The 26,089-nt window shown below is 44.0% G+C and overlaps 2 protein-coding genes and 1 non-coding gene across 3 annotated transcripts in view; 1 reads left to right on the forward strand and 2 right to left on the reverse strand.

Annotated features, from left to right (window-relative positions):
* UBXN7 (UBX domain protein 7) overlaps positions 1 to 23,239 on the reverse strand; it is a 68,861-nt gene extending 45,622 nt beyond the window's left edge. Inside the window, exon 1 of the mRNA XM_053565382.1 lies at positions 23,107 to 23,239. Within this exon, the coding sequence (XP_053421357.1) occupies positions 23,107 to 23,179 (73 nt within the window). The 5' untranslated portion in view covers positions 23,180 to 23,239. The remainder of the gene's footprint in view (positions 1 to 23,106) is intronic.
* LOC128567838 (high mobility group protein B3-like) lies at positions 6,922 to 8,465 on the reverse strand. The gene has a single exon (XM_053565388.1). It carries the CDS (start codon positions 8,251 to 8,253, stop codon positions 7,654 to 7,656), a length of 600 nt encoding a protein of 199 aa, XP_053421363.1. The 5' UTR covers positions 8,254 to 8,465; the 3' UTR covers positions 6,922 to 7,653.
* Positions 14,834 to 14,937, forward strand: LOC128568304 (small nucleolar RNA U13). The gene has a single exon (XR_008375111.1). It is a non-coding gene; the product is annotated as a small nucleolar RNA U13 (small nucleolar RNA).
* Positions 23,240 to 26,089: the final 2,850 nt, after the last annotated feature.

A 26,089-nucleotide genomic window follows, 5' to 3' on the forward strand; every position in this document is an offset into this window, starting at 1 on the left:
ACACCAAAGACCACCTTAAACATATTCCTGACTTAACAGTTTTTCAAGACCACATGGGAAATGTGACTCTGTAAGGATCCTTCTTATAAATTCTCAAGGTCTCCATCTCCATACTGCCCTCTCTTTCCCCCATCAAAGTAGAAACATCAAAAGCTCAGCTTTATGATGGGGTGGGGTCTCTTTTCAGACTCTTCTCCTTGATAAGGCTCAGAGCTTTGTTTTCTGTGCTATATGAGGCTTTCAAAAGGGAAGTTCAGGCTCGGCGCCTGTAGCTCAGCGCTAGGGCACCAGCCACATACACCGGAGTGGGTGGGTTTGAACCCAGCCTGGGCCTGCCAAAACAGGCATGACAACTACAACTACGAAACAGTCGAGGGTTGTGGTGGGTGCCTGTAGTCCCAGCTAAACAGGAGGCTGAGGCAAAAGAAACACTTGAGCCCAAGATTTTGAGATTGCTATGAGCTATGACGCCATAGTACTCTACTGAGGGTGACAAAGTAAGACTGTTTAAAAAAAAAGGGGGGGGGGGCGGAGGGAGGAAGTTCAAAGCCAGATAGTAAAGGTAAATTCTAGCAGGATTGCTTTAAAGCTAAGAAATATCTGCATTCATTTTTAGGCTCTTGTCAACCCAATGATGCATTTTTAAAGGCTTTAAATACATTTTTTTCAGCATTTTTTCCTCAGAGTAGGGTTATTCATGTTATCTATTTTATCCTCACTGCAAGAAATGGAAGTGAGGCCTGTAATTCTAGCATTCTGGGAGGCAGAAGTGGAAGGACTGCTTGAGACCAATCTGAGCAAAAGCGAGACCTGTGACAAGTGCCTCAGTCCCAGCTACTAGGGAGGGTGAGGCCCAAGAGTCTGCACTTGCTGTGAGCTATGAGGCCATGGAACTCTACCCAGGGCAACAAAGTGAGACTCCTGTCTCAAAAAAAAAAAAAAAAAAAAAAAAAAATCTGTTGCATTGTTTTCTTTTCTCTTCTGTGCTACTACTGTCTCTAAGTCTGCAGAGCTACTCCGGAACACTTCTTATCTATTACTATTAATAAAACAGGCTCCTAACTGATCGTCCTTCCTTGCTGCTGAGGGTATGTTCCAATATATGCAATTCTCTCTCTGACACACACACACACACTTTAGAATTCCTTAATGGCTTTCTCCTGATACCTACAGGTTAATTTCCAAAGACCTTATGATTTGGACAGTCCTTTGTGATCTTGACTTAGCTTACTTCTCTGCCTTTGCCTTTCCTCTTCCCATCCTATACAACTTACTAGTCAGACGAAATTACATGCTTGGAAAGCCCTTATCCTGTCTCCCCTCATCAGTTCATGCATGCTGTAATCACCCACCAGAAATGTTACTTTGTCAATTTATGTGCTAAACTACTTCCTCATCCCTGTGATATAGTTCTATTGTATCTATGGATACACTACTAAGCAGTAAATGCTGGTTTACTTTCTGACTCCTCCCCAAAAGAGTAGGCTCTTGTCTGGGATTGGTGTTCTTATCTTAGAATACCCAGCATCGAGTACTATGTTTGACTCCTTGTGCGCAATGTCTAATTAAGTAACAGAGACATATAAGTACTTTAGCTTAGTAGCTAACATGCCAGGGGCAAAGGTGCCAGGCCACAGCCAAAACCACTGGCAACACTTGTATATCTTTTGAATTTTGTACTGTGGGCACATATTTACATTTTAAATTTAAATTATGGGCTCAGCGCCCATAGCACAGTGGTTACGACACCAGCTACATGCACCAAGACTGGTGGGTTCAAACCCAGCCTGGGCCAGCTGAACAACAATGACAACTGCAAAAAAAAAAAAAAGCCAGGGTGGCACCTGTGGCTCAAAGTGGTAGGGCGCCGGTCCCATATGCCAGAGGTGGCAGGTTCAAACCCAGCCCCAGCCAAAACCCACACACACACACACACACACAAAAAAAAGCCAGGTTTTGTGGCAGGTGCCTGTAGTCCCAGCTACCTGGAGGCTGAGGCAAGAGAATCACTTAAGCCCAAGAGTTGGAGGTTGCTGTGAGCTGTGATGCCAAAGCACTCTACTGAGGCAACATAGTGACAATCTGCCTCCAAAAAAATATTAAATAAATAAATTTAAATTATGAAACAATATGATTACACTGTGGAAAGAAACAGCAAATGGATAAATAGACTTGTTTTATTGGATAAATAGATTTAAAATAAAATTTCTAGTCAAAGCATCATATACAGATTTTAAAAGGGTTGTATCTCAAACAACTATAGAGAAGTGAAAATAACATGCTCCAAAAAACTGTCAATGACACAGAGTAGCTACAGCTTTTTCAGATAGCTGACAAAGACATATTTAAGACGCAAATTTGGTCAGGCACGGTGGCTCATACCTATAATCCTAACACTCTGGGAGGCTGAGGCCAGTGGACCCTGAGCTCAGGAGTTCCAGCAGCCTGAGCAAGAGCAAGACCCCATCTCTACTAAAACAGAGAAACCAGGTGGCTGTTGTGGCAGGCACCTATACTACCATCTGCTCGGGCGGCTTAGGCAAGAGGATTGCTGGAGCCCACAAGTTTGAGGTTGCTGTGAGCTATGACAACATGGCACTCTGCCCAGGGTGAGAGAGTAAGACTCTGTCTCGAAAGAAAGAAAAGAAAAGAATTGCAAATTGTAAAAATTGAGTAAAATTGGGCGGCGCCTGTGGCTCAGTCGGTAAGGCACCGGCCCCATATACCAAGGGTGGCGGGTTCAAACCCGGCCCCGGCTGAACTGCAACCAAAAAATAGCCGGGCATTGTGGCAGGCGCCTGTAGTCCCAGCTACTCGGGAGGCTGAAGCAAGAGAATCACTTAAGCCCAGGAGTTGGAAGTTGCTGTGAGCTGTGTGATGCCATGGCACTCTACTGAGGGCCATAAAGTGAGACTCTGTCTCTACAAAAAAAAAAAAAAAAATTGAGTAAAATTATTTCATAAAACATGAGTTGAAAGCATTAATGTATGTGTAATTTAATGTTAACCCAATAAATAACATATAACCCCCTAAAAACCTGATCAATTTCACTTAAATCTGTAGAGTTTTATTTTAGCCAAAACTCTTTTTTTTAGTATTACTTTAAATAATGGCTACTATAAAAAATATATATATATATATGGGTAAGGATGTGGAAAAACTGGAATCACTGTGCACTACTGGTGGGAATGTAAAATGGTACAACCACTTGGAAAACAATGTGGTGGTTTCTCCAAAAATTAATAATAGAATGACCACATGATCTAATAATTTGATTTCTGAGAATACATACCCAAAAGAATTTATTTCAGGGCCTCAAAGAGATAATGTATACCTACTTTCATAGCAGTATTATTCATAGTAGTTGAAACATGTAAACAACCAAAACATCCACCAACAGATAAATGAATAAATGTGTTATATATATGATGGAGGAATATAATGCAGCCTTAATTTAAGAAGGAAAAAAATTCTGACATATGCTACATAACATTATGCTAAGTGAAATGAGCCAGTCACAAAAACATAAATACTGTATATTCCACTTATGTGAGATACTAGAATAGTCAAAAATCATAGACAGAAAGTAAAATGGTTGCCAGGCATAGGGAAGGAGATGATGATGAATGAGGAGTTACTATTTAATGAGTATTGAGTTTCAGTTTCACAAGACAAAAAGTTATAGAGATAGATGGTGCTAACAGTTACAAAACATTATTATGTATTTAATCACCTAACTACACACTCAAAAATAGTTTTGTTTTGTTTTTTTAATTTGGCCGGGGCTGGGTTTGAACCCGCCACCTCCGGCATATGGGACCGGCGCCCTACCCGCTGAGCCACAGGCGCCGCCCTCAAAAATAGTTTTAAGATGATAAATTGTTATATACATTTCAGCAGAATAAAAAGAATTGAAAAAAAATGTTCTTTTTTAGAATTGGAGAACTATAGAATTGCCTTTCTATAGGGTCTGTCTTTTGGGGGGGTATATATGGTTAACAACTTACATAGGAATATGGAGGTTTGTCCCTTAAAGAGCTTTATGTATTAGACTCTTCTTTCTCCCTCCAATGTGAACATCCCATCAGTCAACCAAGAAGTCCTATAGTTTTTCCTAGTTAATAGCGCTCCTATCCAAACTTTTCTATGCCCATTGCTACAGTGTTAGTTCAAGCCCTCACAAAAACCATTTTTCACTGTCCCTTCTCCCTCGCTCTGCAAAGTTCTGGTGTGTCTGCCACATCCTCTGTAGCCATGTGACCAGTAGGTACTGAAAATCCGTAAGGAGGATGCTGGGACATCATGGAAGCCTGGAAATGTGTTTTATTTCTCTGTTGTTTAAATGTGTGGTTTTCAAACCTGAGGCACTGGCATCACTGAATCGGTTGACATTCAGGGATGTAGCCACAGAATTTTCTCCAAAGGAATGGAAATACCTGGACACTGCTCAGCAGACTCAAGGATGATGTGATGTTAGAGACCTAGAGAAACTTGGCACTAATTAAAGGACGCAATAACCAATTTTTTGAAAGCCCCAGAAAAACCCAGAACTTTGGACATATGATTAGATTAAGTGTTCAGTCAACTGTTTCTGAAGACCAGAGATTTAAAATTGATGACGGTATCTATAAATGTCATCATTTTGAACTCAAGCCCTCAACATCTATTACATGAACCACTCCCTGCACATCCTTGCTCTTGGTCATGCTTAATAACTATGGTATCTGTAGGGATTGGTTCTAGGACCTTCCTGGATACCCAAATTCAAGAATGCTCAAGTCACTTAAAGTCCTTTATAAAGGGAACCTATGTAATCCTCCCATATACTTTAAATCACCTCTAGATTATTTACAATGCCAAATACAATATAAACGCTAGGTAAATAGTTGTTAAGACTCCATTATTTAGGGAATAATGGCAAGGATAAAAGGCTACATATTTAGTACAGATACAACCATCCTTCTTTTTCTTTCTTTTTTTTCAGTTTTTGGCCGGGGCTGGATTGAACCCACCACCTCTGATATATCAGGCTGGTGCCCTACTCTTTTGAGCCACAGGCACCATCCCATCCTTCTTTTTCCCCTCTAATATTTTCCATCCAAAGTTGATTGAATCCATGGATATGAAACACAAAGATATGGAGGGACAACTGGACCTTCTATACTGCAAAGTTATGTAAATTATTTCTGTTTTTGACACCCAGTGCTGCTGACTGGATACATTTTTGTTTTGTTTTCAGAGTTAGAGTCACCCTCTGTCATCTCAACTAGAGTTCTGTAGGGTCATCATAGCTCACTGTAACCTCAAACTCTTGGGCTCAAGTGATCCTCCTGCCCTAGCCTACTGAGTAGATGGAACTACAGGTGTGCATCACCACACCCAGCTAATTTTTTTTTTTTTAATGAGACAAGAGTCTCACTCACTCTGCTGCCCTGGGTTGAGTGCCATGGTATTATAGCTCACAACAACCTCAAACTCCTTGGCTCAAGCTATCCTCTTGCCTCAGCCTCCCAAGTAGCTGGGACTACAGGCACCCAGCTAGTTTTTTTATTTTTAGTAGAAATTAGGTCTCACTTTTGCTCTGACTAGTATCAAATCCCCAAGCTCAAGGAATCTACCCATTTTGCCCTCCCAGAATGTTAGAATTACAGACATTGAACCACTGCACCTGGCCTTAATTTTTCTCTTTTATTTTTGTTGTAGAGATAGGGTCTTGCTCTTTTTTTTTTTTTTTTTTTTTTTTTTTTTTTTTTTTTTTGTAGAGACAGAGTCTCACTTTATGGCCCTTGGTAGAGTGCCGTGGCCTCACACAGCTCACAGCAACCTCCAACTCCTGGGCTTAAGCGATTCTCTTGCCTCAGCCTCCCGAGCAGCTGGGACTACAGGCGCCCGCCACAACGCCCGGCTATTTTTTTTTTTTTATTTTTTGTTGCAGTTTGGCCGGGGCTGGGTTTGAACCCGCCACCCTCGGCATATGGGGCCGGCGCCTTACCGACTGAGCCACAGGCGCCGCCCAGGGTCTTGCTCTTGATCAGGTTGGTCTTGAACTCCTGGCCTCACGCAAACCTCAGGTTGAGCCACCACGCCCAGCCATGACTGGATAAATCTAAATCTCATACAAGATTTGGGCCCAGGGCCAGGCACAGTGGTTCACAACTGTAATTCTAGCACTCTGGGAGGCTGAGACAGATGGATTGCTTGAGCTCAGGAGTTCAAGACCAGCCTGAGCAAGAGCAAGAAACTGAGCAAGAGCAAGACCCCATCTCTAAAAACAGCTGAGCATTGTGGCAGGCACCTGTAGTCCCAGTTACTCGGGAGGCTGAGGCAAGAGAATTACTTGAGCCCAAGAGTCTGAGGTTGCTGTGAGCTATGGCGCCACAGCACTCTACCAGGGGCAACAAAGTGAGACAGTCTCAAAAAAAAATAAATAAATAAAAAGGCAGCACTGGTAGCTCAGTTGGTAGGGCACCAGCCACATACACCTAGGCTGGCAGATTCAAAACTGCCGCCCTAAATACAAACTCTTAAGGCAAAAATAGCACACATTTGATAAGCAAATCTGAGATTTTGTTTCAGTACCTCCCTAACATTCTTACATTACCTCCAGTTATACTGTTTTATATTACCACACTTAAATGCTAGTCTAAAAGTTCAGTGTCCACCATTTTAGTTTATTTGATACCCTGAGAAGCTAGTTTTAGGATTCATCAAGAGACAAATGTTAACAACTGACATCCCTCTGCTACAACAAATGAACCCTAAAACTAGCTTCTTTTTTTTTTTAAATGTAATACTGTTTATTTAACTTCAAAAACATTTCAGCATTCTAAACATACAAACAAATAACAGAACATTGCAAATGTGTTTAAGTACAGAAGGTTCTTGAACTTTCATTGATGCAGTGGCTCTTCCACTTGCCGCTTTGCCAACAATGAAGAGTTCTACGGTTTGTTTTAAAACAAACAGTTTAAAAACTACCACACTTAACTAAAAAAAAAAAAAAAATCCAAACACTTCTCATGCCAGCTGACCCCGCTCTGTCCACAGCTAAGAATGGCAGCAGAATACTATATCACTATATACAAAAACAAGACAACCTGAAGCTAAATGGATGCCTGCAGCAGTGTCAACAGGTGCAGCTCACAGTGCACGCCCTGAGCTACGGCCCCTCAGAAGGACATCTTTCCCCATGGCCTTAACGCCAAGCAGGAGAAGCAAGAGTTGGTCTCGGTTGTTTTGTTCTTTTCACAAACTATAGGTATGTACAGTTGATAACTCAGGATTTCTAGCCAATAACCATATAGTTAACACCAACTTACAAATTAAAAAAAAAATGCCAGAAACATCTTTAAATGCCTTGTCACACCAACAGCAAAGTGCACAGAGTGAGGAGAACACGAGAGTGCCTTTTCATTTTAAAAATGTTTGGAAATATGTACAACTTTGATACAGTTTCAGGGTGCTCCAGACACCCATGGCCACTTCATGTAAACCACTGACAATTTCTAGTGCACTTTGAGACTACAATATGATCGTGATCAAATTTTGTGATTAAACCTAATGAGGGCAATAGACATTTCTCAATTAAGAGATGTGTCATTTACGGTGCTCCCTTACTCTAAGGTATTCACAAGGAGACAGATAAACAGTTTTTTATTCATCCTCCTCCTCCTCCTCTTCTTCTTCTTCCTCGTCTTCTTCATCTTCCTCTTCCAGCTTTTTCCTGGCAACTTTAGTGGGACCCTTTGCGCCATCAAACTTTCCTTTAGACTTATAGTCAGTGACATCCTTCTCATACTTCTCCTTCAGCTTGGCTGCCTTAGTGATATAAGGCTGCTTTTCGCTGTCACTCAAGTTATTCCACATCTCACCCAGCTTTTTTGCCACATCTCCAATAGAGATACCAGGATTTGTAGACTTGATCTTGGGGCGGAATTCTGAACAGAAGAGGAAAAATCCAGACGGTGGCCTCTTGGGGGCATTAGGGTCCTTCTTCTTCTTTCCTCCTTTAGCTGGTCCATAATCCTTCATTTCCCGATCATAGCGCACTTTATCAGCCTTTGCCATTTTATCAAATTTAGACTTGTCTTTCCCAGACATTGCCTTCCACCTTTCAGAGCACTTCTTGGAAAATTCTGCAAAATTTACAGGGACCTCTGGGTTTTTCTTCTTATGTTCTTCTCTACATGTCTGCACAAAGAAGGCATAGGCAGACATCTTGCCCTTTGGTTTCTTGGGGTCACCTTTAGCCATCTTGACTGTATTGTTCCTAAAACTAGCTTCTTAGGGTATGTACCTACCTTTTTCTTTTCAGAAACTTAAATAGCCAAGTTTATATGACTGTGGCTCATTTTTCTCCAAGCACTCAGAACACACTTAAGCACCACAAAAAGCACAACGAGGCTCGGCACCCATAGCACAGTGGTTATGCTGCCGGCTACATACACCAAAGTTGGTGGGTTTGAACCAGCACAGACCAGCACAGGGCTTAGGGGCAAACAATGGCAACCACAACAAAAAATAGCCGGGCACTGTGGCGCGCACCTGTAGTCTCAGCTACTCGGGAGGCTGAGGCAAGAGAATCGCTTAAGCCCAGGAGTTTGAGGTTGCTGTGAGCTGTGATGCCATAGAACTCTACCCAAGGTGACATAGTGAGACTCTCTCAAAAAAAAAAAAAAAAAAAGGAGGGCGGCGCCTGTGGCTCAAGGAGTAGGGCGCCGGTCCCATATGCTGGAGGTGGCAGGTTCAAATCCAGCCCCAGCCAAAAACCACAAAAAAAAAAAAAAAAAAAAAGGGAGGGGGTGCGCCTGTGGCTCAGTGGGTAGGGCACAGGCCCCATATACCGAGGGTAGTGATTTCAAACCCACTCCCGGCCAAACTGCATCAAAAAAATAGCCGGGCATTATGGAGGGTTGCCTGTAATCCCAGCTACTCGGCAGGCTAAGGCAAGAGAATCGCCTAGCCCAGAAGTTGGAGGTTGCTGTGAGCTGTGACGCCACAGCACTCTACCGAGGGCAATAAAGTGAGACTCTAAAAAAAAAAGGCACAATGAATATGCTGATGGTGGAATAAAACTTACTTCTGCATTAACAGCAATCAATGCTGGCTACTTTTACTCATTTTCAAATGTATTTTTTCATAAGAAAATTCAACTTAAAATGACCACTGCAAACCACTTCCACTAACTTCTACCTATCAGAAGTCCAATGTCACTTCCATGGAACCATTTAGAGAATTTGTGGGTTCTTAAGTAAAGTAAAAGATGCTACGGGCCAGGTATGCTGGCTCACATCTATAATCCTAACACTCTCAGAGGCTAAGGTGAAAAGATCAACTTAGGTTGGGAGTTTGAGACCAGTCTGAGCACAAGCAAGACCTCATTTCTACAAAAACATAGATGAGCCAGGCATTGTGACAAACACCTATAACCCCAGGTACTCAAGAGGCTAAGGCCAGGGGCAGGGGCTCACACCTATAATCCTAGCACTCTGGGAGGCTAAAGAGGGCAGATTGCCTAAGCTTGGAGTTCGAGACCAGCCTGAACTAGAGCAAGACCCTACCTCTAAAAAAAAAATAGCTGAGCATTCTGGCAGGTGCCTGTAATTCCAGCTACTCAAGAGGCTAAGGCAAGAGGATCACTTGAGCCCAGGAGTTTGAAGCTGCAGAGCTATGATGGTGCCACAGTATCCCAGCCTGCGCCAACAACAGCAAGACTCTGTTTCAAAAAAAACAAACTTAAAAAAAAAAAAAAAAACTACAAAAGAAAATACTCAGGCAGGCTGGCCTGTCAATAATACAGTCTGCCTAACCCAAAAGTTGTTTCCTAACTGCCTAATGTTTCATCACTTTATTATGATACCTAAATACTTCCAATTAAAAGATTTCAGCAAAGGTGGCGCCTGTGGCTCAAGGAGTAGGGCGCCGGTCCCATATGCCGGAGGTGGCGGGTTCAAACCCAGCCCCGGCCAAAAAAAAAAAAAAAAGAAGTCCACAACAATTATCTGGGCGGCGCCTGTGGCTCAGTCAGTAAGGCACCCGCCCCATATACCGAGGGTGGCAGGTTCGGACCCAGCCCCGGCCAAACTGCAACCAAAAAATAGCTGGGCATTGTGGCGGGCGCCTATAGTCCCAGCTGCTCGGGAGGCTGAGGCAAGAGAATCGCTTGAGCCCAGGAGTTGGAGGTTGCTGTGAGCTGTGTGAGGCCACAGCACTCTACCGAGGGCCATAAAGTGAGACTCTGTCTCTACAAAAAAAAAAAAAAATTTCTACTTAAAATTATAAACACTTGGCTAAGCTCAGGAGTTCAAGACCAGCCTGAGCAAGAGTGAGACCTTGTCTTTACTAAAAAGAAAAAGGAAAGATTAACCAGGAATCTGAGGCAAGAGATCTCTTGAGCCCAAGAGTTTGACATTGACTGGGCACCTGTGGCTCAAGGGGCTAAGGCACCAGCCACATACACCTGAGCTGGTGGGTTCGAATCCAGCCTGGGTCCACCAAACAACGATGGCTGCAACCATAAAAAATAGCCAGGCGTTGTGGCGGGCACCTATAATCCCAGCACTTGGGAGGCTGAGGCAGGAGAATTGCTTGAGCCCAGGAGTTGGAGGTTGCTATGAGCTGTTATGCCACGGCACTCCACCCAGGGAGACAGCTTGAGGTTCTGTCTCCAAAAAAAAAAAAAAAAAGAGTTTGACGTTGCTGTGAGCTATAATAACGCAATGGTACTTAACTCTACCGAGGGCGACAAAATGAAACTGTCAAAAAAAAAAAAAAAAAAAGGGTGGGATTTATACTATTTCTAAACTTGTCAAAATGGGCATGTCTTGAGGTCCCAATATTAAAGGTAGCAAGCGGGTGGCTTAGTCCAATATAGGAATCTATCATTTATGTAGTAGTCCCATTTTCTTTTAATTATTAGATCTTAGCTGTGTACATTAATGCAGTCAAGGGATACAATGTGCTGGTTTCATATACAATCTGAAATATTTTTTTTTTTTTTTTGAGACATAGCCTCGAGCTGTCACCCTGGGTAGAGTGCCATGGCATCACAGCTCACAGCAACCTCCAACATCTGGGCTCAAGCGATTCTCCTGCCTCTGCCTCCCGTAGCTGGGATTATAGGCGCCCACCACAACGCCCGGCTAGTTTTTGGTTGCAGCCGTCATTGTTGTTTGGTGGGCCTGGGTTGGATTCGAACCCGCCAGCTCAGGTGTATGTGGCTGGCGCCTTAGCTGCTTGAGCCACAGGCGCCGAGCCACAATCTGAAATATTTTCATCAAACGGTTTAACATAGCCTTCATGGCATTTTCTTAGTTATTGTATGAAGACATTTGAATTTAGTAAGTTTCGCCTGTACCCATTCTAAGATACACCGTAGGTGTGGCCCCACCAATTACACTCCCTCCACCCCAACCTCCCCCCTTATCCCTCCCTTCCCTTGGCCCTTTCCCCATATTCTTGTGCTATAGTTGGGTTATAGCCTTCATATGAAAGATACAAATTAGCTTCATAGTAGGACTGAACACATTGGATACCTTTCTTCCATTCTTGAGGTACTTTGCTAAGAATATGTTCCAGCTCTAGCCATGTAAACACAAAAGAGGTAAAGTCTCCATCTTTCTTTAAGGCTGCATAATATTCCATGGTATACATGTACCACAATTTATTAATCTGTTCGTGGGCCGATGGGCACTTGGGCTTCTTCCATGACTTAGCAATTATGAATTGAGCTGCAATAAACATTCTGGTACAGATGTCTTTGTTATATTGTGATTTTTGGTCTTCTGGGTATATACCTAGTAAAGGAATTATAGGATCGAATGGCAGGTCTATTTTTAGATCTCTGAGTATTCTCCAAACATCCTTCCAAAAGGAACGTATTAGTGTGCATTCCCACCAATAGTGTAGAAGTGTTCCCTTTTCTCCACATCCACGTCAACATCTCTGGTTTTGGGATTTTGTTATGTGAGCTAATCTTACTGGAGTTAGGTGATATCTCAAAATAGTTTTGATTTGCATTTCTCTGATGATTAAGGATGAAGAGCATTTTTTCATGTGTCTGAAGGTTGTGCGCCTGTCTTCTTTAGAGAAGTTTCTCTTCACGTCCTTTGCCCACCCTGAGATGGGATCACTTGTTCTTTTCTTGCTAATACGTTTGAGTTCTCTATGGATTCTGGTTATTAAACCTTTGTCGGAGGTAGAGCCTGCAAATATTTTCTCCCATTCTGAGGGCTGTCTGCTTGTTATACTTATTATGTTCTTGGCTGTGCAGAAGCTTTTTCATTTGATCAGGTCCCAGTAGTGTATTTTTGATACTGCTTCGGATGTGAGGGCAATCTGGCTGCGACATCTGTCACCCCATTGATCGTCAGGGTTGATTTGGCTGATACTGCTTCAATTGCCTGGGGAGTCCTCCTCACAAAATATTCACCCAGGCCGATTCCTTCAAGAGTTTTCCCTGTACTTTCTTCTAGTATTTTTATAGTTTCATGTCTTAAGTTTAAATCTTTTATCCAGTGGGAGTCTATCTTAGTTAATTATTATTGTTCCCCTGCATGCACCCTTTTCTTTTGTTATCCTTTATCTTTCTCTCCTTCCATCTGTTTTAAGTTTGCTAAGGACACTGAAGGGCATTACCTAACCCAACTTTCCATGCTTCTGTCTCCTAGTTCACAGCCCTTCTCCAACAGTGATCCAATATAGAAAATAGTCCAAAACTTACATATAACACAATCCACATCTTCACACGGCTGAAAACAATCAAGAGATATCCTAAACTTTAATTTGATATCCCAAACTTTAATAGTTCCTCATGTCTATTTTCTATACTATTTTCTTTAAATGCCAAAATAAAAATAGGCTCTTCACTAACATCAAAAGACCAAAGTAGAGCAGTAATAGAGACTAAAAAAAAAAAATTCCTCCACAGAAATGATAGGCACAGAAAGAGGTTACTTTTTGGTTCCACATTTTGCCCACCAATAATAAAATAAGCTAGACTATTCCGCAAAAATGGGCATGGATGATGATTGTGAGAAATAAGATAAAATTTTAAACTTAATTGGTCTCCAATCCTGGAGTTTTTAAGTTTTCAAGTACTAAAAACATTTTTTTGTTTGTTTGTTTTTTGGGGGGTTTTTTTGAGAGAGAGAGTCTTACTATGTTGCCCTTGAGAGAGTGATGTGGCGTGATAGCTCACAGCAACCTCAAACTCTTGGGCTTAAGCAATTCTCTTGCCTCAGCCTCCCAAGTAGCTGGGACTACAGGCACCCACCACAACTCCTGGCTATTATTTTGGTTGTAGTTGGCCCTGGCTGGATTCGAACTCTCCAGCTCCAGTGTACATAGCTGCCACCCCAGCTGCTGAGCTACAGGCGCTGAGCCCTAAAAACATTTTTAAAAGACAGGGAGAAAAACAGCTGGCCAATGTGGCAAGTGCCTATAGTCCCTGCTACTCGGGAGGCTAAGGCAAGAGGATCGATTGAGCCCAAGAGTTTGATGTTGCTGTGAACTATGACACCACAACACTTTACGAAGGGCGACAAAGTGAGACTGTCTAAAAAAAAGAAGACAAGTGCTCGGCACCTGTGGCTCAAGCGGCTAAGGCGCCAGCCACAACCACATACACCTGAGCTGGCGGGTTCAAATCCAGCCCGGGCCCACCAAACAATGACAGCTACAACCAAAAAATAGCCGAGCGTTGTGGTGGGCACCTGTAGCCCCAGCTACTTGGGAGGTGGAGGCAAGAGAATCGCTTGAGCCCAGGAGTTGGAGGTTGCTGTGAGCTGTAATGCCATGGCACTCTACCCAGGGTGACAGCTTGAGGCTCTGTCTCCAAAAAAAATAAAATAAAATAAAGACAAGGAGGCCAGGGGAAGTGGCTCATGCCTATAATCCTAGCACTCTGGGAGGCCGAGACAGGTAGATTGCCTGAGCTGAGGAGTTCGAGACCAGGCTGAGCAAGAGTGAAACCCCATCTCTAAAAATAGCCTGCATTATGGTAGGTGCCTGTACTCCCAGCTACTTGGGAGGCTGAGACAATAGAATCACTTAAACCCAGAAGTTTGAGGTTGCTGTGAACTAAAATGCCATGACACTCTACCAAGGATGACAAAATGAAATTATCTCAAAAATAAAAATAAAAAGAAAAAACAGGGCAGCACCTGTGGCTCAGTGAGTAAGATGCCAGCCCCATATACAGAGGGTGGTGGGTTCAAACCCAATCTCAGCCAAAAATAGCTGGGCATTGTAGCAGGCGCCTGTAGTCCCAGCTACTCAGGAAGCTGAGGCAAGAGAATCGCCTAAGCCCAAGAGCTGGAGGTTGCTGTGAGCTGTGATGCCACAGCGCAGTACTGAGGGCTACAAAGTGAGACTCTGTCTCAAAACAAAAACAAAAACAAAAAAGAGACACGGAAAGAGAAGTTTATTAATTTGCCAGCATATGAAGCTGGCAGATTCCCATCTTAAAGTAACAGCATCCTAGAAAACGTAATTTTTAGGTACATTCACAGAAAACTAAATTTAGTAAGGAGAAAGGAAATAAAATTATTAAGTTAGGGGACAAATAAATATTCACTGGTCCAAAAAAGAAAATCAGTGAGGAAAGTAGTGATAACAGAGAAAAGTACACAGGCACTGTGGAGTAAAGACATCAGTTTCTATTCTATCAATACCTAAATCAGAGCTTCCCAAACTTCAGTCCTCAAACAGGCTATCTCCTACTAGTCCATGACAAGATAAAAAACAGAAATTCCAGTGGAAGAATTTAAAGATTTCTGTAGCAATTGGTAAGAGTAATTTTATGTCTACTGAATCTAATTAGTAAAAGTTGGGGATCCTTCTGTGGTTCATAAGCACGATGATTGGGTTTTCATGTGCATGAGTGAGATGTGCCTCCCATAAATCTTGTTAAGACACTGGCACATTACCTGTCTGATATGAATAATATAATAAAATAAATAAATAAATAAAAGTTGGGACTTGAGACGGGCATGGTGGCTCACCCTTATAATCCTAGCAATTTAGCTGCCAAAGTGGGAGGCTCTTTGGGAGGCTGTTTGAGGTGAGGAGTTCAAGACCAGCTTGAGCAAGAGACCTTGGCTTGACAAAAAAAATAGAAAAATTAGCCAGGCATGGTGGTGCATGCCTGTAGTCCCAGCTATCAGGGAGACTAAGGCAGAAGGGTCATTTGAACTCCAGAGTTTGAGGTTACAGTGAGCTACACTATACTCTATCCTAGGCAACAGAGAGAGAGATTAAACTTAGGTCTATTCTACAACTGAAATTCTATAATTTCATGAAGTATGTAAATATCTGCTATGCACAAAGCTGTACGGAATTTTATACTCATAATTTCTTTCTTTTTTTTTTTTTTTAAGACAGAGTCTCACTATGTTGCCCTCAGTAGAGTGCTGTGAGCACTCACAGCTCACAGCAAACTCAGACTCATGGGCTTAAGCAATTCTCTTGCCTTAGCCTCCTAAGTAGCCAGGACTACAGGCACCCACCACAACGCCTGACTTATTTTGTTGCAGTTGTTATTGTTGGTTAGCTGCCCCCGGGCCAGATTCAAACCCACCAACTTCAGTGTGTGTGGCTGGTGCTGTAAACACTATGCTATGGACACCGAGCCTACTCGTAATTTCTTATATTCTTCTTAGCCTCCTTTCTATTCCCTTATATTTGTCCTTAACTTACCTCCTGATTAACAGTTTATTTTTACCTATGTTATTTCATTCCACGACTATTCTGATTACAAGTGTGTGTTTCTGTATAACTGTCACTGGATGTCACCCAAAGTTGGTGTTAATGGAATATATCCATGTTTCAAAACATTTTTAAAAATTATTCTTTCAGGGGCGGTGCCTGTGGCTCAAAGGATTAGGGTGCTGGCCCCATATGCCAGAGGTGGCGGGTTCAAGCCCAGCCCCAGCCAAAATAAATAAATAAATAAATAAATAATAACAAAAAAGCTGCTCGGGAGGCTGAGGCAGGAGAATCGCGTAAGCCCAAGAGTTAGAGGTTGCTGTGAGCCGTGTGACGCCATGGCACTCTACCCGAGGGCGGTACAGTGAGACTGTGTCTCTACAAAAAAAAAAAATAATAATAACAAAAAAAAAATTTATTCTTTCAGAACAAATCAAGCAGCACATTCTTTCCTCATACTTTGAGAATTTATACAACTTCTGAAAATGTTCTGCAGTCATTCAAAGCCATGTAAGATAAACAGCAAGGGAGATGAGGCCAAGCACAGTGGCTCAGGATTATAATCCCAGTGCTCTGAGAGCCCAAGGAAGTCGGATCACTTGAAGTGGAGTTCGAAATCAGCCTAGGTCTACCAAGATTTGTCTCAGTAACAAAAATTATCCTGAAGTTAAATTAGGAGGAACACTTCAGCCCTGGAGTTCAAGCTTTCAGTGAGCTATGATTATGCTACTATACTTCAGCCTGAGCCACAATGATCCCATCTCCAAAAAAAAAAAGAAAAGAAAAGGTCAGGAGGGATGAGAATATCTGAGTAATACTATAAAATGTTGGAATAACTATGGAAGTAACAGGACAGGTCTTCTTATGTAGAGAAAGAGTCTTGCTCTGCTACCCTAGATGAAGTGCAATGGCCCAATGATAAGCTCACTGCAATCTCAATCCCCCCACAGTAGCTGGTTCTACAGATGCACACCATTATACCCAGATAATTTTTTCTACTTTTTTGTATGGGATCTGGATATTGCCCAGACTGACCTCAAACTCCAGGCCCTAAGTAACCTTTCACCTCAGCCTCCCAAAATGCTGGGATTTCAGGTGTGAGCCACTGAACTCAGCCTTCTTATGGTAGCTTGACATGACTTCGCAGGCATCAATGGAAAAAGTATGCAGCTTCTCAATGTGATTAATTCAAAGAACATAACTTCCCTTGGCAACTGTTTATCAAAGAGTTTGATCATGGAAAAAATGTGACATACATGAAGTGAAAATTTCAAAATTCTATATTATGATATATACTATGATCCATGATGTAAAAATAAGTACATAAACAAGAATAAGATAACACACACTATAAATAATATTGGTGCTATCAATTTTGGTGTTGGTGAGAGTGCAGATTTTTCCCCCCTTTTTTCCAAAGTATTTCACGTTCTCATGACATGATCCTTTAAATAATTGTTTTAAAAAATCAATCATTCACTTGGCACCCTTAGCACAATGGTTATGGCACCAGCCACATGCACCAAGGCTAGCCCAGTCCAGACCAGCTAAACAACAATGACGACTGAAACAAAAAAACAGCCAGGCACTGGGGCGGGCACCTGTAGTCCCAGCTATGTGGGAGGCTGAGGCAAGAGAATCACTTAAGACCGAGAGTTGGAGGTTGCTGTGAGCTGTGACACTACAGCACTCTACCGGCGGGTTGGGGGAATCAATCATCACTCACCCTCTTTGATGAATACTCCTGAGAAAACTGGATGGTCAACTAGGTATGGTGGCTCCTGCCTGTAATCCTTGCACTCTGGGAGGCTGAGGCAAGAAGATTGCTTGATCTCAGGAGTTGAAACGAGCCTGAACAAAAGCGAGACCTCCATCTCTACTAAAATAGGAAAACTAGCTAGGTGTAGTGGCACACACCTGTAGTCTCAGCTACTCAGGAGGCTGAGGTGGGAGGATCCCTTGAGTCCAGGAACAAGCCCAACCTGAGCAACATAGTGAGATCCAGTCTTTAAAAAAAAAAAGGGGAGGGCGGCGCCTGTGGCTCAGTCGGTAAGGCGCCGGCCCCATATACCGAGGGTGGCGGGTTCAAACCCGGCCCCGGCCAAACTGCAACCAAAAAATAGCCGGGCGTTGTGGTGGGCGCCTGTAGTCCCAGCTACTCGGGAGGCTGAGGCAAGAGAATCGCTTGGGCCCAGGAGTTGGAGGTTGCTGTGAGCTGTGTGAGGCCATGGCACTCTACCGAGGGCCGTAGAGTGAGACTCTGTCTCTACAAAAAAAAAAAAAAAGGGATCAGCACCTGTAGCACAGTGTTTATGGCGCCAGCCACATACACCGAGACTGGTGGGTTCGAACCCAGACTGGGCCAGCTAAAAAACAACAATAGCAACTGCAAAAACAAACAAAAAATAGCTGGGCATTGTGGCCTGTAGTCCCAGTTATTTGGGAGGCTGAGAAAAGAGAATTGCTAGAGCCCAAGAGTTTGAGGTTGCTGTGAGCTGTGACGGCACAGCACTCTACCAAGGGCAACATAGTGAAAGTGTCTCATTTTTTTTCTATTAAAAAAAAAAAAATCAGGCTCAGCGCCTGTGGCTCAAGCAAATAAGGCGCCAGCCACATACACCTGAACTGGCAGGTTCGAATCCAGCCCGGGTCCGCCAAACAACAATGATGGCTGCAACCTAAAAATAGCCGGGTGTTGTGGCGGGTGCCTGTAGTCCCAGCTACTTGGGAGGCTGAGGCAGGAGAATCACTTAAGCCCAGGAGTTGGAGGTTGCTGTGAGCTGTGATGCCACAGCACACTACCCAGGGCAACAGCTTGAGGCTCTGTCTCAAAAATAAATAAATAAATAAAAATTAAAATTAAAAAAGAAAAAAAATCAGGCCAGGCACAGTGGATCACACCTATAATCCTAGCACTCTGGGAGGCAAAGTGGGAAGATTCCCAGGAGTTTGAGAGAAGCCTGAGCAAGAGCAAGACCCCATCTCTACTATAAATAGAAAAATTAGCCAGGCACTATAGAGGCACATATAGCCACCTACTCAGAAGGTTGAGGCAGGATTTACTTGAACTCAAGAGTTTGAGGTTGCTGTGAGCTAGGCTGATGCTAAGGCACTATACCCCAGGCAACAGAGTGAGACTCTTCCAAAAAAAAAAAAAAAAAGAAAAGAAACTAACAACAAAAATCAGTTATTACTTCATACCATATGAGAGGGGTGGGGAAGAAAAAGATTTAGAGACTTATCATATTTACTGAGAAATAAGATATTAAAAGTTCTTCAATATTCTCTTCTATTTCTAAATACAGAAAGTGTAAGACTCATATTTTTAAAGATGCATTTGATTTTACCAGAATGTTGAACTTCCAGAAAAGTAAATCCTTTTGGAAATCAGAGCATAAGCTCTTAAGGTCCGTCTAATATATCCAGCAAAAATAACTTAATCACAAACACTATGATTTAAAATAGGTGGTGAAGGCAGGCACAGTGACTCAGGCCTATAATCCTACTACTTTTGGAGGCCCAGGCAGGAGAATCATCTGATACCAGGAGTTTGACACCAGCCTGGGCAACAATGAGACCCCCATCTCCATAAAACATAAAAAAAGGCCAGGCGGGGCGGCACCTGTGGCTCAGAGGGTTAGGGTGCTGCCCCAATATGCCAGAGGTGGTGGATTCAAACCCAGCCCTGGCCAGAAACAGCAAAAAAAAAAAAAAAAAAAGGCCAGGCACAGTGGCTCATGTCTGTAATCACACCACTCTGAGAAGCTGAGACAGGTGAATCCCTTGAGCTCAGGAATCCAAGACCAACCTGAGCAAGAGGGAGACCCCATCTCTACTAAATGTAGAAAAATTAGCCAGGCATCTTGGTGGGCACCTATAGTCCCAGATACTTGGGAGGCTAAGGCAAGGGGATCACTTAAGCCCAGGAGTCTCAGGTTGCTGTGAGATATGAGGATGCCACCACACTCTACCCAGGGCAACACAGTGTTTTGAAACACAGGGTTTTTGACTCTGTGTTTTGAACACAGTTTTTTTGACTCTGTGTCAAAAAAAGAAAAAAGAAAAGAAAAGAAAAAATTTAGCCAGGCATCATGGCATAAGTCTGTGTCCCAATTACTAAGGAGGCTGAGGCAGGAGGATCACTTGAGTCCAGGAGTTGGAGGCTACAGCGAGCTATGATGATCCCACTGCACTCCAGGCTGGGTAACAGTGCCAACATCATTTTAAAAAGTACATAAAGGCTCGGCGCCTGTAGCTAAAGCAGCTAAGGTGCTAGCCACATACACCAGAGCTGGCAGGTTCAAATTCAGCTCAGGCCTGTTAAACAACAATGACAACTACAACCAAAAAATAGCCAGGCGTTATGGTGGGCACCTGTAGTCCCAGCTACTTGGGAGGCTGAGGCAGCAGAATCACTTAAGCCCAAAAGTTGGACATTGCTGTGAGCTGTGACACTACAGCACTCTACCCAGGGTGACAGCTTGAGGCTCTGTCTCAAAATAATAAAATAAAATAAAATAGTACATAAATAGGCCAAGCGCAGTGGCTGATGCCTATAATCGTAGCACTCTGGGAAGCCATAGGTGGATTGCCTAAGCTTACAGATTCAAACCAGCCTGAACAAAAGGGAGACCCCGTCTCTAAAAATAGCTGGGTGTTTTGGAGGGTGCCTCTTGTCTCAGCTATTCTGGAGGCTAAGGCAAGACAATCACTTAAGCTCAAGAGTTTGAGGTTGCTGGCTCGGCACCTGTGGCTCAAGCAGCTAAGGCGCCAGCCACATACACCTGAGCTGGCGGGTTCAAATCCAGCCTGGGCCCACCAAACAACAATGACGGCTGTAACCAAAAAATAGCCAGGCGCTGTGGCAAGCGCCTATAGTCCCAGCTACTTGGGAGGCAGAGGCAGGAGAATCACTGGAGCCCAGGAATTGGAGGTTGCTGTGAGCCTACCCAGGGCGACAGCTTGAAGCTCTGTCTCAAAAAAAAAAAAAAAAAAAAAAAGAGTTTGAGGTTGCTGTGAGCTATGATACCACAGCTCTCTACCCAGGGTGACAGAGTGAGACTCTTCTCTCCAAAAAAAAAAGAAAAGAAAGAAAGAAAAAATAACCCACTGTATTAGGCTGAGCATGGCGGCTCACACCTGTAATCCTAGCACTTTGGGAAGCTGAGGTGGGAGGATTTCTTGAATTCAGGAGTTCGAAAACAGCTTGAGCAAGAGTCCCACTCTCTACTAAAAAAAAAAAAAAATCTGGGAGTCACAGCGCGCCTGTTATATCTAGCTACTTAGGAGGCTAAGGCAGGAAGATCACTTGAGCCCAAGAATTTGAAGCTCTAGTAAACTATGATAGTGTCACTGTACTACAATCAGGGCAACAGAGCAAGACTCTGCCTTAAAAAAAAAAAGAAAAAATATATATATATACACACACACACACACACACACTTCTCTATCTGATACACTTCATTTTCCTATATAATCAAGCATTAATATAAACATATATACACAACTTTCTCATTTTCTCCATAACGATGATTTAGACGTTGGGAAATCCATTACATCTTTAAGGCAATAATCCAATCACAAAGTTTAAAAAAAATACCACGGGGCAGCACCTGTGGCTCAAGGTGCTGGCCCCATATAGTGGAGGGGGCAAGTTCAAACCCAGTCCCAGCCAAAAAAAATACTACGAAAAGTCATCCTTCAACACCTCACCCCATTATTATAAATTTTACTCTACCAACATTGACATGTTTCATGCCTACGAGCTAGATAACAATGCGTCAAACATCTAGTTATCACTGCACAGCAAAAAATAAAACTAATTTTTATTATAAAAAGTTTAACCTGGCTCTGTGTCTGAGGCTCAAGCAGCTAAGGCACCAGCCACATACACCTGAGCTGGAGGGTTCGAATCCAGCCCGGGCTGCCAAACAACAATGATGCCTGCAACCAAAAAAATAGCCAGGCATTGTGGTGGAAGCCTGCGGTCCCAGCTACTTGGGAGCCTGAGGCAAGAGAATCGCTTAAGCCCAGGAGTTTGAGGTTGCTGTGAGCTGTGATGCCACAGCACTCTACCCAGGGCAACAGCTTGAGGCTCTGTCTCAAAAATAAATAAAAATAATAATAAAGCTGATAAAAAAAAAAAGTTTAACCTGCATACAACCTGCAGTGGTTAAAACAATATAAAATTTTACTTAACCAGATCTTGCTCATCAAACTCTAAGAACATTAACAGTGGAAGCTGCATTTAACAAATTACCAAATAAAGTTTAAGTCTGTTAAGAAGGAGAACTAACATTCTAACCTCTTTTCAAAATGACAAACTAGAACTGCAAAATTACGCTGAGGCACATGGAGTACTCTTCTCTCAAATCACTCCACAGAGAACTTCATCATTTGCTCCGCCCTCTAATAACTCATGCAAAAAAAGTTCAGCACCATCAGAGAGAAGCAAGACACAGAATTCATAGAATGGCTTAGGGCCTTTTCTCCAGACGATGAGAGGATCTGTGTGCGCCCTTCCCAGAGGTCTAAAGGGGAAAAATAAAAAAACAAAAAACCCTAGGCCTAGGTTTGGGGGGACAATGACACCCTCAAACATCTTCTTTCAAAGAAGTTTCTGCCGCCATCCCTATTTTATCAGCAGGAGGCCCTGGCGCCATCGTCTCAGTCTTTATGATTTTATTATGGGGAGGTGGGAAATGGCACGTAGGGATTCCTCCCGGCCTCCTCTATTAAGCTTGGGGGTTCCCCCTCATTCTTCTGTCAAAGCCTCAGTCCATAAGGTACACACCAGCAGCCCCCGCTTCTGGCGGCCTAGCCCCCGGGATGCTTAAAAGCGCAGCCTAACCCACCAGTCTCGCGGTGAAGGCGGGAGGCCCTGAACTCGACAGGGCCACAGACATGGCTTCAAGGGGCCCAGAAGAGGGAAGGGCAGGCCAGGGACTGGGGGGTGGAGATGACCTGGCCAGGGAAGAAAAGGAAAAAGAGGTGAGGAGAATCACTGCCCTTCAAGGCTGCAAGGGAAGAGGAGATGAAGATGATGAGGAAAAGGAGGGCGGTGGCCCGGGTGCGGCCCCCCACTCCGCCCGCCCCCAGGTCCCCGGGCCGTTGGAGGCGGACAGGCTCGGCCCATTCCCGGTTCTGGACTGGCAAGAAGTGGGGGGTGAGTCTCCCTCCACACTGCGACGACACCCAGACGAGGGTATGGAGAGCGCAGGGGTCTGTCTCCCGCCTGAACCCGGAGACCCCCGACACCGTCGTCGCCGCTTCCTCAGGAGGGAGGACAGGAGCTGTGGGTAAAGCTCTAGGGAGGAAGGCATGAAGGTAAGGGGCAACCCGGCGCAGAACCTCCGCCCGCCGGGACCCCTCTCTCTACCTTCCGGTAACCGCGTCTCTTACCGGTGATGGCGGTGAACTGCTGAATTAACCCCTTCAGCGCCGAGGACGCCGCGGAGCCCCCGTGGGCAGCCATCTTACCGCCGCCGCCGCCGCCGCCGAACAACAACACAGACACACACGGGCCACCCTCCCCCACCTCGCCGCACGGTTTGCGCAGGCTCATTGACCGCCCCCAGGCTCCGCCCCCCGTCCCCAGTGGCCTGCGCAGGCGCACTTCCCCATCGGCCCCGAGCGCTCTCCGGTCTCCGCTTTCGCGGTTGGCTGTTCAGTTGCTGCCTGCTCAGGGCATCCTTTTTGCAATCACTGGTCCCTTCCTCTCAGAACTTGAAGGCCAGCCTCGTAGTCGCGGTATCTATTCCTAGTTTCCCAAGGAAGCCTTGGTCTCGGCAGGTAGTAGATCTTCGCATTTCAGCTTCACCGGCTTTATTGACACACTGCGGGTGACTGTTTTCTTTTTGCAGCTCCACCGCACTCTTCCAGCTTTCCTTCACCTCCCAACAAAACACAAATCTTACATCCCTGCTCTGAAACAATTCTCATACCTGCTCCCCAACTCAACGGTTTAGCTAACCAAGTGCGGCAACCCAGCTGGCAGGGGTGAAACACCAGAACCCTTCCTGCCAAGAAAAGCATGGGGCACGGGGTCTGACACATAGTAGGTTTTAATAGAAACTGTTGTAAGGTCTGCTTTCCCTTAATAAATTTATCAACACATCTCCCTTCAGAGTATTAGTTTCCTCACAAAACCAGGAGTTGCTGTTTATATAAAAAGAATGTGTGTAAGTATATACAGTAGAGGAAAGAAAATGTATTAAAAGGACACTACATAAAGTGTCCTCAATATGCTGATAATGGTTACTACTAGAGAGGAGAGCAGTAGGGACTACAGTGAAAGCAAACTTTAAGGATTTGAAGGGTTGTTTTGAGGGGGGTTCTTTTGTTTTTGTTCTGAGACAGAGGCTACAGTGCGCTGTTGCCAGGGCTAGAATGCCATGGCCTCAGCCTAGTTTACAGCAAACTCAAACTCCTGGGTTCAAGTGATCCTCCTGCCTCATCCTCTGGAGTAGGTGGGACTACAGGCATTCACCACCAAGCATGGCTAATTTTCCTTTTTTTTTTTTTTTTCTATTGAGACAGTCACACTGTCACCCGGGGTGGACTGCTGTGGCATCATAGCTCACAGCAACCTCAAACTCCTTGGCTCAAGAGATCCTTTTGCCTCAGTCTCCCTAATCGCTGGGACTACAGGCACCTGCCAACTGACTATTTTTTATATTTTTAGTAAAGACGGGGTCTCACTTTGCTCAGGCTGGTCTCCAACTCCTGAGCTCTGGTGCTCCACCCTACTCAGCCTCCCAGAGTGCTTGGATTACAGGCATAAGCCACACGAGGCCTCAATTTTCCTATTTTTAGAAGAGATAGGATCTTGCTCATGCTCAGACTGGTTTCCGACTCCTGAGCCTAAGGAATCCTCTCGCCTCAGCCACCCAGAGTGCTAGGATTACAAGCATGAGCCATTCTGTACTGACTTGAGTTTGCTCTTTATCTTTTATTTTTAAACAAAGATAATATTAATGTATTGCTTGGATAATTTTAAATATCTTTATAGGATTTTTTTTTTGAGACAAAGACTCACTTTGTTGCTCTCGCAAGAGTGCAGTGGCATCACAGCTCACAGCAACCTCAAATATGTGGGCTTAAGCAATTCTCTTGTCTCAGCCTCCCAAGTAGCTGGAATTACAGGCGTCTGCCACAATGCCCAGCTATTTTTTTGTTGCAGTTGTCATTGTTGTTTAACTGGCCCAGGCTGGGTTTGAACCCACCAGCCTCTGTGCATGGGGCTTGGGATGTAACCACTGTGCTATGGTTGCTGAGCCAATTTTAAATATATATATTTTTGAATTTATATGAATAGGGCGGCGCCTATGGCTCAAAGGAGTAGGGCACTGACCCCATATACCAGAGGTGGTGGGTTCATAACCTGGCCCCGGCCAAAAACTGCAAAAAAAAAAAAAAAAATTATATGAGTAGGGTAGGCCCAAATCTGATGATACCCCCACCTTGAGAATAAAGTAAAATCCATTCTATGGCGGCGCCATAGCTCAGTGGGTAGGGTGCTGGCCACATACACCCAGACTGGCGGGTTCAAACCCAGCCCAGACCAGCTAAACAAGGATGAGCTGTGACAACACGGTGTTATACTGAGGGTGACATAGTGAGACTCTGTCTCAAAAAAAAAAAAAAATCCATGTTTCAGTGTCCTGCCTCTGGATTTCCACCTCCCACACACACATTTTGCATCTTTTTTTCCCTCAATTTCTTCAAACTTTCATTGCTTCATTATTTTTAGGAATAAGAGGCAAATTGAGGGCAGCGCCTGTGGCTCAATGAGTAGAGTGCCGGCCCCATATACTGAGCATGGAGTGTTCAAACCCAGCCCCTGCCAAACTGCAACAAAAAAATAGCCGGACATTCTGGCCGGTTCCTGTAGTCCCAGCTACTTGGGAGGCTGAGGCAAGAGAATCGCCTAAGCCCACGAGTTGGAGGTTGCTGTGAGCTGTGACGCCATGGCACTCTACTGAGAACAATAAAGTGAGACTCTGTCTCTCCAAAAAAATTAAAAGATGCAAATGGAGCTCTCAGAAAACCAGTGTATGTCTTAGCCTAGAGGAATCACTCATTATCAAAGTCTGTTCCCTTGAGCGGTGCCTGTGGCTCAAAGGAGTAGGGCACCAGCCCCATATACCAGAGGTGGTGGGTCCAAACCCAGTCCTGGCCAAAAAAAGAAAAAAAAAAAAAAAAAGTCAGTTCCCTTGTATCTATTTTTTTTTTTTTCTGGTTGTATTCTTTTTTTTTTTTAATGTATTTTTATTGTTTGGGATTCATTGAAGGTACAAAGAATTAGATTAAACTGATTGCATTTGTCAGATAAAGTCCCTTTTATAGTTGTGTCCCACCCCCAGAAAGTGTGCCATACACGGTG

This window comes from Nycticebus coucang, chromosome 16, assembly GCF_027406575.1.
Source record: "Nycticebus coucang isolate mNycCou1 chromosome 16, mNycCou1.pri, whole genome shotgun sequence".
Lineage (NCBI taxonomy): Eukaryota > Metazoa > Chordata > Mammalia > Primates > Lorisidae > Nycticebus > Nycticebus coucang.